We start from the raw sequence: 14,745 nt of genomic DNA on the forward strand, positions 1-14,745 counted from the left end.
AAAAGCTCCGCAAGCCACCCGTTGGCAGCACAGCCACTTCCCTTCAATTTATACACAATTTTAAAAACAGTTTAAAGCCTTAAAATCAAGGGGTGGGGGGAGAGAGACACGACACTCTGAGTCTGTGCTGCATAATTAGCTTAATGAGTTTGCCAAAGCCACTGCCAAAAGCTGCCCAGGGATAATCCATTCTCTCACACAACAAAACAAAACCTCTTACTTAGCTAGTTTGGGTTGGGTTGTTCCCCCCCCCCATATATTTATAATTTAAAAAAAAAAAAAAAGAGACCACAGAAAAAATTATTATTATTATTATTAGTGCCTCAGCAGATGGTGCTTCTGGCAGCACTTGCTTAAATATTTATTTCTGTGTGGGTTTCCTCCCCCCTTGTAATTGGGGTGGGTTTTTTTTCTTCCTTCTTTCACATCATCGTTACAGGGTAATGAGTCTGTAAACACTCTCTAAGCATGCTGACTTCTGTATTTATTATTTTTATTATTATTTATTTATCTTGGTTTTTCTTTCTAACTCTTGCCAGATCAAGACTAGTTCTTTCTGGCAAAAAAAAAAAAAAAAGGTGAACCAATTAAAGTAAGGGAAGAGGAGGGGGTTGTTCTTGTGAAAATGAATCTATGTGCCTGTATGGACAATTTAGGAGTTTGGATTTGCATATCAGTTTGATTAAATGGTCTGTGAGTTTGCTTGTTTCAGGTGTGTGTGTTTGTGTCTGACCATGTGCATGGAAATTGTGGGTATGTTCATGGAAATTAAGAGGGGTGTTGACATAACTTGCATGTACGTGCATGTAAATGTGCGCGTGTGTATGCGCGTGTAAGTGTGTGGTGTGTAAGCTTTCCTGTTATGAAAAAGCTAAACAGATGCTGTGCTTTAAAAATTAATAGCTTTGAACTGTTTCAAGTGTCAGAAGAAACACGGGATAAATATAACCCTTTAGGAGCCTAACCTTACAGACTGAAAGAGCAGAATTTCCCCTTTGTGCTGTTTGCTGCTTCCCTCCTTCCCCAAGCACACAGTTTGGTAGAACACTTGCCTCTCCCTTCCTGCGCTGTAGACACCACACACACACCTTTCCGTGGCACGTGGAAGGGAGGGTAGGAGTTTGAAGTGCTAGAGTGCTTGTTTAGCTGTTGCTTTTAAAGCTGAGCCCGTGAGTTACTCCTGCTAGGATGCTTCAAGTAACTCACCCCATACAGTCAGATCTCTTCGGTGTCTGGCCCTTCTTTTACTGCAGTTGGCATCTCTGGTCATTTTGCATCCTCAATTTTGATAATATTTTGGACTGCTTTGCTTCAAAGGTGTGTATTTGTCAGCAAGGTCTTTATCTTCCTCTTCTCTCTGCCTGGCCTGCGCTCCACAGTTCTCCAGCCCTGCACAGCCCTTTGCTCTCTCTCCCCCATCTCATCAGTGGAGTAGGGAGGAAGCTTTCCACAGGGCAGTTTCTTTCCTTTAAAGCTGCTGGTGCTGACTTAAAACCCTGGACTAGCAAGACCAGTCGGTTCGATTTGCTGCCGAGCTGCATGTACCTGGTTAATGCCACGGTGACTCAGGCTGCTGCCTGTGCCCTGTGCTAGCCTCATAGTTGCCCGGGCGTTGAGCAGGAATTGCTTCCTCTGCTTTCAGTTCCACACCTTTGTTTGTGCAGCCAGCCTTGCTGTTTGCCTTGTGGTTTGTTTCTTCTCCGCTGCTGAGGTTTGTTCCAGTTTCTCAATCACTTGTTCTGACGTGATCCTGATTTCCTGCAGTATTTCTTCTCCTTCCCCAGGGAAAGGCATGTCTGCTCCTGGCATCTGTCCCTGTCTCCCTTTGTGAATGCTGAGGCAAAGAAGTCATTTAATTTTTTAGCAATGTCTATCTTTTCTGTCAATTAAGTCCCCTTTCCATCTCCTAGAGGCCCTGCTGTCTCCACAGTTGACCTCCTCTTCCTTACTGTGCTTCAGAAATGCCTTATTTAGTACTGCTTTTCATCCTGACTTTTTCTATCCTGTAGCATAGCGTTGCCTCACCTTATGATGATCCATAATCTTTCCCTGCTCCTGCCCCGTTCCTTGATTGCCCCAGGACACCCTCACTCTCATTTTTTCTTTTTACCCATTGCCCTTCCTTGTTTCTTTCCCATGCCCTTTATCATACGCACTCCTGCTGTGTTTAGCACTAAGTGACGTGAGGAACCTTTGAGGAACCTTTGAGCAGATGGTACTTTATCTTTGAATGTTTCCCCTCTGAGTCCCCTTCTCTCCACTGCTTTTCCCTTTCAAGCTCTTTAGCTCTTCCAGGGTCCTCTAGAATATACATCAGAGAGTTCATTGCGCTGATTAGCCCGTTACTGGATCGTGCCCTTTGCCAATTACTGATGTGTCTATCTGTCAATACATTTTGTATGCAGTAATATCTGCAATACTGTTTGTATGCAGATATTATATGGCCTTTCTGGGTTTTTTTCCCACCCTGTATGTCAGGAGTTTCCATATTTGCTGTGTGGAATGCTCAGTGGTGGCCTGCAGAAATGGATTAGGTGCGTGTTGTTGGCTGTTGCGTCTTGTGTCCTACTTTTAATTGCACTCAAAGGCAGGCTGAAAACCCTGTTCTTTTGCATTGCGCTATTTTTTGTTGTGAGCAAATACCGTATCCACATGGAAAATAATGATTAGCAGGGCTGTCATGCATGGGAGAAGATGTGCACACAGGGTCGAGATGGTCTGCCTGTAACACTTCGTTCTGTTCTTGTTGATCCATCTTGCCTATCTTTCCATTGATCTGTCCATCTTATCAAAAGTTCCTATATAATCTTGCCACAATCATCTTCTATCTGTGCGGCTTACTATGTAATCCACTGGTTTGCAATCTTCTCTGTAGTGTGACACCATACTGTGATTTAAAAAAGTCTTGAGACATAACTCGCACAAACAAATGAATGCCTGAGCTTTTCTGAGGTCTTACTAGATGGGCGTATACCTAAAATTTAGAATCTGTATTTGACCAATGTTTATTTGTCTCCTTCTGGCATGGGAGATTTCTGAAACTCACTGCTGTGGTACCTAAACTCACACAATGAGAATATTAGAATTGTATGATACTTAATTCAAGGAACCCTCCTTTCTTATTCTTCCCCAAGTAAGCAACTTAGATAATGGAGATGAATTTCAAAGGGAAAGACAGGCAGGTTAGGGACGTACATGACCTGAACAATCCTGCTCAAGAAACACCTTTAAGTAGTGACAGATAAGAAAAAGAAGGTGGGAGGGTCATCGCCATCCTTGGAGGGGATAACGGAGATGGGGATTAATGCCAAACACATGTAGGATGAAAGCAGGAATGGGACTTAACTGTGTTTGTGCCTTGCTTATAGGCACTACTACTGTCAGGACGCTGTTTAATTCTCTCTCCCTTTCTTTCTTCTGTCCCCCTCTCATGTTTGCAGGTTCTCTGGCAGTCAGCACTGTGGACATATACACTGTGCATACCAGTATCGAGAACATTACCACTGCCTTGACCCAGAGTGCAACTACCAGGTAAAAGAATGGTAAAAAGTTATCAGCACAGCTACGTGAATGTAAAGGGGTACAACCTAGGGGAGATGTGTGTCCTCCTGTGCTTTCCTCCCCCATGCACGCACATGCCTCTTCACTCTCCTGCTCTGAAAGAGGGCAAGATACATTTTGAACTTACTAGAATCCTATTTTGTTCCCATTTAACCCAATCTAACACCATTTAACCAAACCCAGACCACTATAACGAAGAGCAGACTATAGATCAGCTCAAGTCAGTGGGAACTACTCCAGATTTACATCAGTGAAACCAAGAGAATAAATTCTGCTGTGTTACAAATTGTGCCTGAAACTAGGGAATGCTGATCTGTTAGTCTGTCTCTCTCCCTCCTGCTGCCCGACTGACATTGTAGCAGCAGTATCTGCAACAAAACACCCAATAAGACCAGCAGCAGTCCGGGATTTGTGGGGAAAGCGTGGGGGCAGGAGCATGTGCGATGCTGTAATTACTGGGAGAATTGCCAGGGTAGCGACGTCAAGCCAGCCGAGTCACGTGCTGTGTTTGTTTACCCTCTTCCCAGGTCTGTGAGTTTGACACTGCCATTTCTGTGGTCAGGCTGCATGTGTGTAAGTGGGAATCCCAGAGTTTGCTTCTACTGTGCATCAGACACAGCTTCAGCTCTACCCCAGGAGACCTTTGGGTCTCAAAGGAATGAGTCTGACCACAGCATAGGAAGTTGATCTGGATCTGCTGAGCTTGACTGTGGGTTTCTGTTGATCAAAGGAGAGTTTGTCTCTGGGATGCCTGTAGTGGTCCTCCTAGCCCAGCATTTGGTAATCGAGATGAGTCTGTCCCAACTGTGACACGGATATCTCTGCACCAGAAAGAGAGAAACACAAAGGATGGAAAGACAGAAAAACCTATTATTATGATTGGCCTCATGATTATTTCCTAAGGAGTCTGGAAGCTGCTTGCAAAGGAGCTGTCTGGTCTCGCAGGGAATAAGGATTTAGGCTGCTTTTTAAAATGCAAATTATTTTATGGCTGAGATATATTTTAGAATAAGTAACGCTCTGTAATAAGTGGGCACAAATTAACGATGATTGGCAATAGCAATCCTGTATGTACGCCCTGGGAAATCATACCTCCAGCCTCCAAGGGATTCCTGTTGAAATCTATATCCATATATTCCCATGCCAATACCAACGAGATTGATCAGGATTGATATTATAGGAGGAAAGAGTGGAAGCGATAATCATTTGTTTCCTATGAGGGAGACTAGAAAAGTTGTTAAACATTAGAATACAGGCCTTTTCAATTACTCCTCAAAATAAATGGATATTGATTTGTTTTAAAAAAAATCAGATTTACTTTCCCACCTTCACCCTTCACTGTTAAATATTGATGCCTGTGGGAAATAGAAATGAAAAGCTTCATTTTAAAGGCACTTAGCTGGCTCTGACAGTGGGGTACCCCTTCATTACTTCAAGCAGGTAGAGGATGAAAAGGATATTCTGGTCATGCAGAATTAGCTCTAAGCTCTGCTACCATCTTTTTCTGTGACTGGAAGAAAGTTCTGTGTCCCTGTTTTCCGAATAAAGCCATCCTACCTTGTAGGGGAGGCAGATGACTTAAAACGGAAGATACTATAAAAGAGTAGAGTGTTTTTCACAATTTCTAGTCTGACATGAATGTGGCAGCTAGTGTCTTGCTAACCACTACAGTCAGTGATTTGGAAGCTTGGATTACTCTCTTGCAGGCTGTTTAGTTCACTGGTTTGCTTTCTAACTATAGCAGTTCTTGAGATAGTAGCAGCTAAAATTATGTTAGAAGAATTGCAGTCTTAAAGCTGCAGGGAGTGTATTCTGGACATCACCCCAGTGTCATGTTTGCAACTTTTCATGTGTACTTTCCCTTTACCAAAAAGATACTTGCACACAATTCCTCTTTAATCTGACTCTCTTGGGGTGATTACTGCTGAACTTTAAACTCCTGGTACCATAAGTTTATTAACAACAACAAGAGAATACCCTGCCCCCAGGATTACTCACCCACTCCCATCACGTGTGTCTCACTGTCTGTCTCTGTATCTCTCCAGAGATTCACTAGTAAACAGGATGTGATTCGGCATTACAACATGCACAAGAAACGTGATAATTCCCTCCAGCACGGCTTCATGCGCTTCAGCCCCTTGGATGACTGTAGCGTGTACTATCATGGCTGCCACCTGAATGGGAAAAGCACACACTACCACTGCATGCAGGTAACAGCCGGACTGGGGAATAGGTGGTAGCATGAGGCAAGGGAAGAGCCATGGTTTGAGCTGTGTCCTTTTTGGGGTGGACTGAAAGGATTCTTGAGTGCAGGCAGCCCAACGCTTCCTTGTTAGAGAGCAAGGGGCTGTCCTGAGGCAAAGTGGTGACATTCATAGTCTCTCTTGCTCACTTTGCATTCAGGCACCTCTTTGAAGAGTCTGTGCAGTCTGAGTCTGTCCTCACTGCACTTGCCCTGCCAAGTGTTGGGAAGGGTGAAGGGAAGCACCATTCTCTGTTCTTAGAAACCTTGTGCGTGCAGTGAGGCAAAGCAGGTCTCGAGGTTTTCTCACAGTCTTGGACTTCACTTGTTCAAACAAGTCCCATTCTCTGAGATTCAGGGACCTCTCTGCGATGCCACTGCACTGCCTCTACCCAAATCTGATCTGTCACTCCCTTGAAATCAGACTTTTCTGTGACACATCGGCCCTTTAACACTGGGTTAATTTCCTCCATAATCAATTTCTAAAGTAATTAAACTTTAATGTCACATATCTAGACTTAATACCCCTGGTTCTCCATGTCCTTCACCAGTGGTACTGGAGTTTACTTGTCTGTGGTGTAGGCTGGGAGCTTTGTTTCAAGAGCCAGCCAGGCTTCAACAGCAGCGTAACCAGAGTTGGAGTTGCTGCATAGATGTAACTGTGACGCCTTTACTGTTTTTAGACACGGACACACCAGATTGTTTGGGTCTTACCCTGATCGTTCTTCAGATCAGAGGGTTTGATATGTACTTGTTTCATTAGAATTGTGGCCTAAACCATTACCATGAGAATGTGCTGTAGTTACAAACAGAATAATTGGGCAACCCTTGGTGAAAGCTTTTCTGTTCTGAGAACTCAGGTCTCACTTCCTGCCCTATCCCAGCAGTTTAAGACCCCAGTGAAAGTCACAAGGCCTTAATCACATGCTTAAATGCTTTGCTGGGATAGACTTCAGCATGTGTTTAACTTGAAGTCAGGTAAGCTTTCTGAAGTCAGTGGGGCTTAAGCACATACTTAAATGTTAGGCATGCACTCAAGTACTGTCCTGAATAGGGGCTGGTTGAAGCATGTGCTTACAACATTTGATAAATTGGGAACTTCATGTGACTTTCTCTTGAGGACATTTTCTGTTATGCTTCCGTAATATTGATTGTTTAGTTTCTTCAATTGACCAGGATGGGATTTGTTTAATTTTTTTTAGAGTACGAGGAGTGTTTCACAGCTTTAAGTCACTCCAAGTTAGAACAGAGACCCTCGTTTACACAACTATATATGGGTAATTCCATCCTGTGCCCACTGTCTTCCAGTAAAATAATGCCCATGTAAGCAGTGTCTTACAGGAAAGGTGTCTGAATATAAACTCCCAATTAAAGAAAATACTGCTTAAATGGCAGAATTTGTGCCATCCATCTCATGGGGTTTTTTTTCTTTATGTCCATAATTGGTGTGGATAAAATTCAGTTAGTTGTTTATATAAACTGACATTTTTTTAGGCTTTAGCACCAAGAGCTGCATTGCAAATTATTCCTAAGGAGGTTTTTGTTTAATTCTTTTTTTTAATGCCGTGCAGGGTCTGTCTTTTTTCAAGGTGTCAGTGCGGAGAGAGAGAGGCTCTTTTATATTGGAAATAGCTGGAGATCCTTTTTATTTTTTTTTCTGGGTATTTGTCATGGGTTTTGTTATTGCCTGTTTGAATCAACCTGGGCTGAACTAAGAGGTGGTGTTTTCGTTCTCTTCACTTCTGAGATGGTGCAGGCATTGGCACACGTTGTGCTAGAGAAGAAAAGAAAAAAAAAATATCCTCCCTCAGCAGGGCTGAGGACGTTTTCAGATTCCAGTGTTTTTTTACTCAATATGGCAAAGTTGCCCGCTTTACCCAGAGGAAGGCAGGTTTTCAGCATTCCGTCCTCGTCACACCATTCCCATTTGCTGCATGAGTTTAAAATTATTGAAGCAGTAGTCTTGAACAGTGACGGGGAAAAAAAGTCACTGGTTTGGTAAGATCAGCTGAACATAGGGTTTATGCTTCGCTAGAATGAAACCCGTATATTACAAGCTCAAAAGATTGGCCTTATGTTGCACCACCCTGCCTTACCTCCCAGAAGTACTAAAGAGGTAAATAACTCATTCCCACTCAATTTTGTATTCCCCAAATAGATGAAAGTCCTACTTTGTTCCATGTTGCTCCAAGATAACAAAAAGTAATGGCATCTGTGTGTTCTTTTCTCCTTAAGAGCAGGAACCCGGCTTACTGCCTCCTGAAGCAGGTCTGGTTATCCTTAGCTGGTCTTTATCCCTTTGTGTCCTCCCCTATTTTTTTTTGTACTGTTTCATGCCCAGAGAGTTGGTTTTTTTTCACAACTGCATCTTTAGATTGGGAATTAAAGTGATGACTTAATACTCCTAGGAGAAGTGCACAAATGGAACTACTAAATGTGTGTGTGCTGCTGATATGTTTATTATTGCCTGTAATAATGGCAGGCTGTTAAAACGCTGTGCTGATGACTCCCTGTTTTGGCCTGGGGTAGGTGGGTTGTAACAAGGTCTATACAAGCACCTCTGACGTGATGACCCATGAGAACTTTCACAAGAAGAACACGCAGCTCATCAACGACGGGTTTCAGCGGTTCCGTGCCACGGAGGACTGCGGCACTGTGGAATGCCAGTTCTACGGGCAGAAAACCACTCACTTTCACTGCAGGTGAGACAGCAGGGAAGGGGAAGAATCCTGCCTCAGAGTTGCATGATCTGTTTGCCTCCTTCTGCCAAGTCATAAATTGAGGAGTATACACAGGGACTTGATTTTCGCTGCTGTGACCTTCTCAGTACTGCTCTTGAGAGAACTCATGCTCCAGGGCAGATGTGATTTCCAGGATCTTGCCACAGACCACTCTGAAGGCAGGAGTGTGATCTGCGGTGATCTGAGGAAAGTGTACCCACTAGAAAATACATCCTAGAATCATTTGTGAAAGAGATCACAGTGCTCTTCAGAGTTCGACTGAAGTAGGCCATTAATATACTGCTAATGGCACTTCCATGCTAGAGTTCTCTCCAGCGAACAGTCAGCCAGCTCATCCCTTTCAGGGCCAGACTCTGCCTTTTGTACACAAATGCTCTTCTTATTGATTTCTCATGTTCTCAGGAAGAGTAGGAAAGCACAGTTTGTACCTTAGTCCCCTTTAGCTGCTGTTTTGGTTGGAACTTTTAGTGGTGGGTGCCTGCATCCCCATGTTATTGTGTCTGTTCTTCAGAGTGGAGTGAGCTTCCCAGCTCTCTCACATGGCAGCATTTTTGCTTGCCTTGTTGTCACGGGTTAATCCGCATAAAGCTCCTCAACCCCTTTACAGCCAGGGCCATTGTCTCATAGTGGCCCTGGTCCTTATCCCAGAGGGAGGTAGGTGACAGCAGTTGCGTTGTGCTCCTAGCCCACACAGCCAACCACCCTCTCCTCCTCGATGCCCTTGCAGGCGACCTGGGTGTACATTCACCTTCAAGAACAAGTGTGACATTGAGAAGCACAAGAGCTACCACATCAAAGATGATGCCTATGCCAAGGACGGCTTCAAGAAGTTCTACAAGTATGAGGAATGCAAGTATGAGGGCTGTGTCTACAGCAAGGCCACCAACCACTTCCACTGCATAAGGGCAGGCTGTGGCTTCACCTTCACCTCCACCAGCCAGATGACCTCCCATAAACGCAAACATGAGCGCCGGCACATCCGGAGCTCAGGAGTGTTGGGCCTGCCTGCCTCTCTCCTGGGGTCCAAGGATAATGAGCAAGAAGAGTCCAGTAATGATGACCTTATTGACTTCTCCGCTATGAGCTCAAAGAACTCCAGCCTGAGTGCCTCCCCCACCAGTCAACAGTCTTCCGTTTCTCTCATAGTCCCAGCTGCACCCTCCTCTGCTGCTGAGCTTGGTTCCTCACAGGCCAGCAAGTCTGCCAACAGCATGACACCAGCCACCAAGATCTCTGGCCTGCTCTCCCAGGCTCTTCCCAGCAATATACCCTTGGCCCTGGCACTCTCCAACTCAGCACTTCCTGGAACAGCTGGATCCTTCTTCCCCATCATCCCCAGTCGGGTCTCTACACTTCCTGCCAGCTCAGCTAATCTGATGACTGCTGGTTCTTCTGGCACCAATCCAACATCATCTGCTCCTACAGATTCCTCATCCCAGGCCATTTCAGGATCTGGTGAGACAGCGGCTACTTCTTCTCCAGCTCCAGCAGCATCTATAATGGAAAGGATCTCTGCTAGCAAGGGATTAATCTCTCCTATGATGGCCAGGCTGGCAGCAGCTGCACTCAAGCCCTCTGTGGCACTTGAAGCAGGTGAGTTACCCTCATCAGTTGTGCTAGTGGTGGGAGGAAGAGCAGTGCCTGATGACTTGTAGAGGAGTGAATGAGAAGCCACCCAGTTGTCCGTGGGACTGCAGGTGGGGAGGAGGTAGTAAAGGAACATAAATGGGAGAATAAATTTGCTCGTGTCCAGTTAACCCTTGAAGAGGGCAGTCTTGGCATGGTTTCCTGTGGAGCCTGGGTATACCCACGTGGCCAGAACAGAGGCAGGAAACGCAGCTTTGCCCACAAATGGAGTAGGCTCTTACGAGATCTGAAGGAAGTGTTGCCGTGTGTATTACCTAGTTTCCCATAGGCTGAAAAGAGAGAGGCACTGTATTAAAAATGGAAATGAAGAAAAAGCTTGGCCAATACTTGCAGGCCATACAGCAGCCTAAGCCCTCTTCTGCAGACTGTACCGAGTTTTGGCTGGGCATAGCGGTGTTGATCCTGTAGTTCATTGCCAGTTGTTTTTCTGATCTGGGGGGTTGGTTCTGTGCTCCAGCTCTGTTGTCCCAGCTATGGGACAAACTGGACACAAACTGGACCTTTCTCCTGTTCAGTTCTTGCAAGCTGTGCTTCTCTGTCCCTGCAGCTTCCTGAGCTGCTTCTTGCAGCTCCCTGAGCTCCCTTGCAGCTCCTTTGCAGCTCCCTGAGCCTGCAAGGGCAGCAGCACTGTGAGAGGGGTAAAGATGGGAACGAGAAGTCCCCTGGGGCAGCCCAGAGCTCTTCGTGCTGCCACCTAGACCTGGGGCAGGTAGCTGCCTGTGCCCGGCGCTGCCAGCAGGGACCTGGGGCTCCTTCAAGAGCACGGGGTACCTCCACAGTCTCCTGCTGAATGTGGTCAGCTCATGGCGGGCAGCGTGGGGTCGTGGAGGGGAGGCTCTGCCTGGCAGCACCCGGTGGCCCCCTGCCCCACAGCCCCCTTCCCCGGGGCACGGACAGGCCAGAGCAGGCTGCTGGCCCACGGGTATGCGAGTGCTGCCGATGTTCCCTTCTGCTCAAGAGCAAACGAGGGAGTAGGACGAAGTGATCTGATTAAAGGGGGGGGAGGGAACTTTCACATACTTTTAAAATTATTATTTGAAAAATTGTTTCCTAAAGCAGAGAAAGGTCATTGAGGGAACTATTTTCCTTTATTTTTTAATAAAATGCCACTTGCTGTCTGAGAAGCAGCTCGCCGTCAGCTGTACTGCCGGAGGGTAAATTAATATTTTAGTCACTTGGGGATTGTGGAAAAAAGCTCTGCAGACATGTTCCTGTCAGCAACTTTTTTTCCCTCCTTTTTTCTTTGCTGTTCTTCCTAATTTTTTTTCTTTAATTTGTTCTCCCGTTTCCCCCCCTTTCCGCTTTTTTCTCTTCCTTTAAGTTGAATTTTTCTTTCATGGGCTCAGCACTAAACCTCCCCCCAAAAAAGAATAATTCCCCCTTTTTGTGGGGACGGCGCGATGGCGGTGGCAGGAGGTCACGCAGTTTGAACCAATCCCATTGGCTGTCAGCTTCGATAGCCCTGGCGGGGCAGATGCTCCTGCTGGGCACGCGCAGTGGCGGCCATCGCTGTCGCTACGGCAACGCTGGGATTGGGGATGAGAAAGGGGGCTTGACTAGCAGTCGAAAGCTGCCACATTGCCTCAGCATTAACAGAGTCTTTAATAAACGCTTAAGAGGCAGCCCCGCAAATTAGTTATGACAGTTTGTGCAGGGAATCAGGTCTCCCCCACGCTCCTTCCGCCCTTCTCCTTTAAAGGGCCCATAGCCTGGACAACTTTGACATAATTTTGCAATAATTATCACTTGAAGAATTTCCACGCTGGAGTGGACGTCAGAACCCATCATGTCAGCTTGGCAATAAACGCTGACCAGCAATCCCAGCACTTCCCTCCCCCCACACTTTTTCTTTGCTTTTTCCATTTATGCACTGGTGCTAGTGATTTAACTTACTTATTTGCCACTGTAACCTCGTTTTAAACCTACATTTTTCATTTAATTTTTGCATTTAATTTCGGTGTCTTTCTCAAGCAGGGAATGGACAACCAGCAGCTCCTGGACGGTTCAATCCAGTTCAGGTGAAGCAGGAACCTGTGGAGGCCATGGGATCGTCATCTGCCACCAGTCAGGACTCCTTGCAGGAGCACAGCTTGGACCTGAGCGTCAAGGATCATGGGTGAGAGAAGTGCGCAGGCAGGCACGCTTAGCTCTTTCCAGCATCAAGCTCTGAGAAGTTTCCATATCTGTAATATGAGAGGACACAACATGTTGATAAAAGGCAGTTTCACATCCCCAAGGTGATGTGATAAAAGATATTTTAAAGATATCTTTAAAGATAAAGATAAAAGGCTGAGTTGGACATCCCCAAACTGGAGGCAGGGAGGCTTTCTCTACTCCCCCTCAAGGGTATGGTCTCCAGATGGTTTTTTTGGCTCACAAGCACCTACTGACTCTTTGACAAGAGCCCCACCTCTTGTGCTCCCCTCTGAAAAACCAGCCACTGGCAAAGTTCCTTCTTTCGCTTAGATATTCCTGCTGTTGTCATCAAGAGCTGATCGAAGGCGGCTCCAATGCCACACTTCAGCACACTTTCAGCGGGAGCATTTGCACTGATGTAACAGGGCATTGAATGAGGTCTAGGAGAGGCACCTTCCAGAGAAATTGGACACACAAAACAACTGGGTGTCAGGCTAACTCTGGTCTGGGTCTGGCAGGTGCTAATCTATAGTTACGGTGATGAATCTTTGCACTTGCGCAGATGTCAATGGACCTATCTCAAAGCGTGTGTCCCACTTGTCCAGCATCTCTACTGAGAATAGGAGTGTTTGGGGATTGTCCTGTGTGAAAAAACTGCAGAGGAACTGATACTGGGGATAAGCCTGCTCCGCTTTGACCTTTGTATACATTCCTTTCCATACTTCATTGAAACAAGCCTCAGTGTGGGACCCCAGCACTTGTAGTCAACGAGAACTATTACTGATGCATGTGAAATACTAAGGTTGCCTTTCAGCATGCTTAGCTGTGCCCATAAGGATTGGTGCCTTGCCTTCCCCTCTGCTGCCGAGGGGCCTGTGTCCCTGGCAGTATGAGTCTTCCATCAGCATCCCCCCCTGGTTTTGTGGCATATTTTTGAAAGTTCTAACAGGATGAAGGAGTAAAACATGGGGTGGGTTGTGAGTCAGCTAATAAAAAAGTGTGATGGTGTAGACACTGGAGGAAGAGGTCTGGACTGTTTAATAGCTGAAAGAACTAAATTCTGCAAACTTGGGACCCTCTTTCTCTCCATCTTGGCTATTACAAGTAAAAGAGTTTGGCCTGCCCAAGGGAGGGTGGGCATCATTCTCTTCCTCCGGATGCAGCAGGTGAGGAGTGAGGCAGCTTGAAGGGAGAAGGATTAATCTCAGTGCTCACAGTCCCTGTGCACATCTTAACTAAACCCTGTTGGTTTGTGTGTTCCAGTAATGAATCAAATGGCCACACAGTCTCGGCAAATTCATCTCTTTTATCCTCGCTTATGAATAAGGTAAGAGCCATCCATCAAACGCCTTTCATTCCCCCCACCAAGAGAAATTAAAGCTGCGATGGCGGGGAGGGGGGGAAGAGATGCGTTTGTTTTTTAATGTTTTGCCTCTAATAAGATGAGTTTGTACCATTTAAATTTTGAGACCATTTTTCATCGGGTATAATTTCAGAGCCACTGCTTACGAATTAATTTAATGAACTGGCTGAAGAAATATATTGCAGCCTCTGACACCTTTTTTTTTTTTTCTCATCCTTTCTAGACAGAGGAGGGCTCCGAAAGAAATTTTTTTCTTTTTTTAATTTTTTTTTTAAATTTCCAGAATCTGGCAACTTCTCTCTCACTCTCTCTTTATAGTTACTAATTTTATTTACTTTAAAACGTTTTCTTTCATTGGGGGAGGGGGAGAAGAATAATGTTTTTATGAACGAGAAGAAGAAAAAAAATCACAAGTTTTGAGCCAAAATTATCAATTTCTGTCTTTCTGGTATGAGTAATGGTGTCCAACAGAGCCCCCTTTACCATGTTCTATAATATTTATTTTAGATAATGCACGGTTTCTTTTTTCTTAACTTTTTCCCTAAATTATACATTCTCTCAAATATATATTTTCCTTTCACATGATAAATTCCACTGTACCAAGATTAATTTTGCTGTAGTATACAACTGCAGTAGAGATCAGGGCAGCCTTTGAGCCATGCTTTAATATTCTGCTGTGTGATAGGTTTTACAGGCATAACTATTGCCATCCCCTTGGCTCTGGGCGTTACATGATCAAGGCCATATAAGCCTCAAGAGAGGGCAAAGTGACTTTGCCTAGTAATCTCTCACCTCCTTTCTCTCTTATTTCATCACTCTTTTTTTCTCTGTGTTGTTTAATTTCTGCATTTATCCTTATGCCACTTTTCTCCTCCATTGGCTCTCCGTTACACTGGGTTTTTGATGTTCCCTTTTAAACTTCATTTCTTATTCGTTCCTGCATATTGTCCCTTTAGTGATTCCAAATATGCAGCTCTTTCTCTAGTGAGTAAATCTATTTACTAAGTCTGCTGTCTGGGAGCCTGAGTCATTCTGAAGGCCCCATCTCAGGGAAA

At 45.2% G+C, this 14,745-nt stretch overlaps 1 protein-coding gene across 1 annotated transcript in view; it reads left to right on the top strand.

The window, feature by feature from the left end:
- CASZ1 (castor zinc finger 1) overlaps nucleotides 1-14,745 on the top strand; it is a 49,931-nt gene that overhangs the window by 13,589 nt on the left and 21,597 nt on the right. The window contains exons 5-10 of the mRNA XM_072884310.1: nucleotides 3,441-3,531; nucleotides 5,607-5,771; nucleotides 8,333-8,505; nucleotides 9,272-10,137; nucleotides 12,166-12,307; nucleotides 13,591-13,654. Of these exons, the coding sequence (XP_072740411.1) occupies nucleotides 3,441-3,531; nucleotides 5,607-5,771; nucleotides 8,333-8,505; nucleotides 9,272-10,137; nucleotides 12,166-12,307; nucleotides 13,591-13,654 (1,501 nt within the window). The remainder of the gene's footprint in view (nucleotides 1-3,440; nucleotides 3,532-5,606; nucleotides 5,772-8,332; nucleotides 8,506-9,271; nucleotides 10,138-12,165; nucleotides 12,308-13,590; nucleotides 13,655-14,745) is intronic.

The sequence above is a fragment of the Ciconia boyciana genome, chromosome 19, assembly GCF_034638445.1.
Source record: "Ciconia boyciana chromosome 19, ASM3463844v1, whole genome shotgun sequence".
NCBI classification, from domain to species: Eukaryota; Metazoa; Chordata; class Aves; order Ciconiiformes; family Ciconiidae; genus Ciconia; species Ciconia boyciana.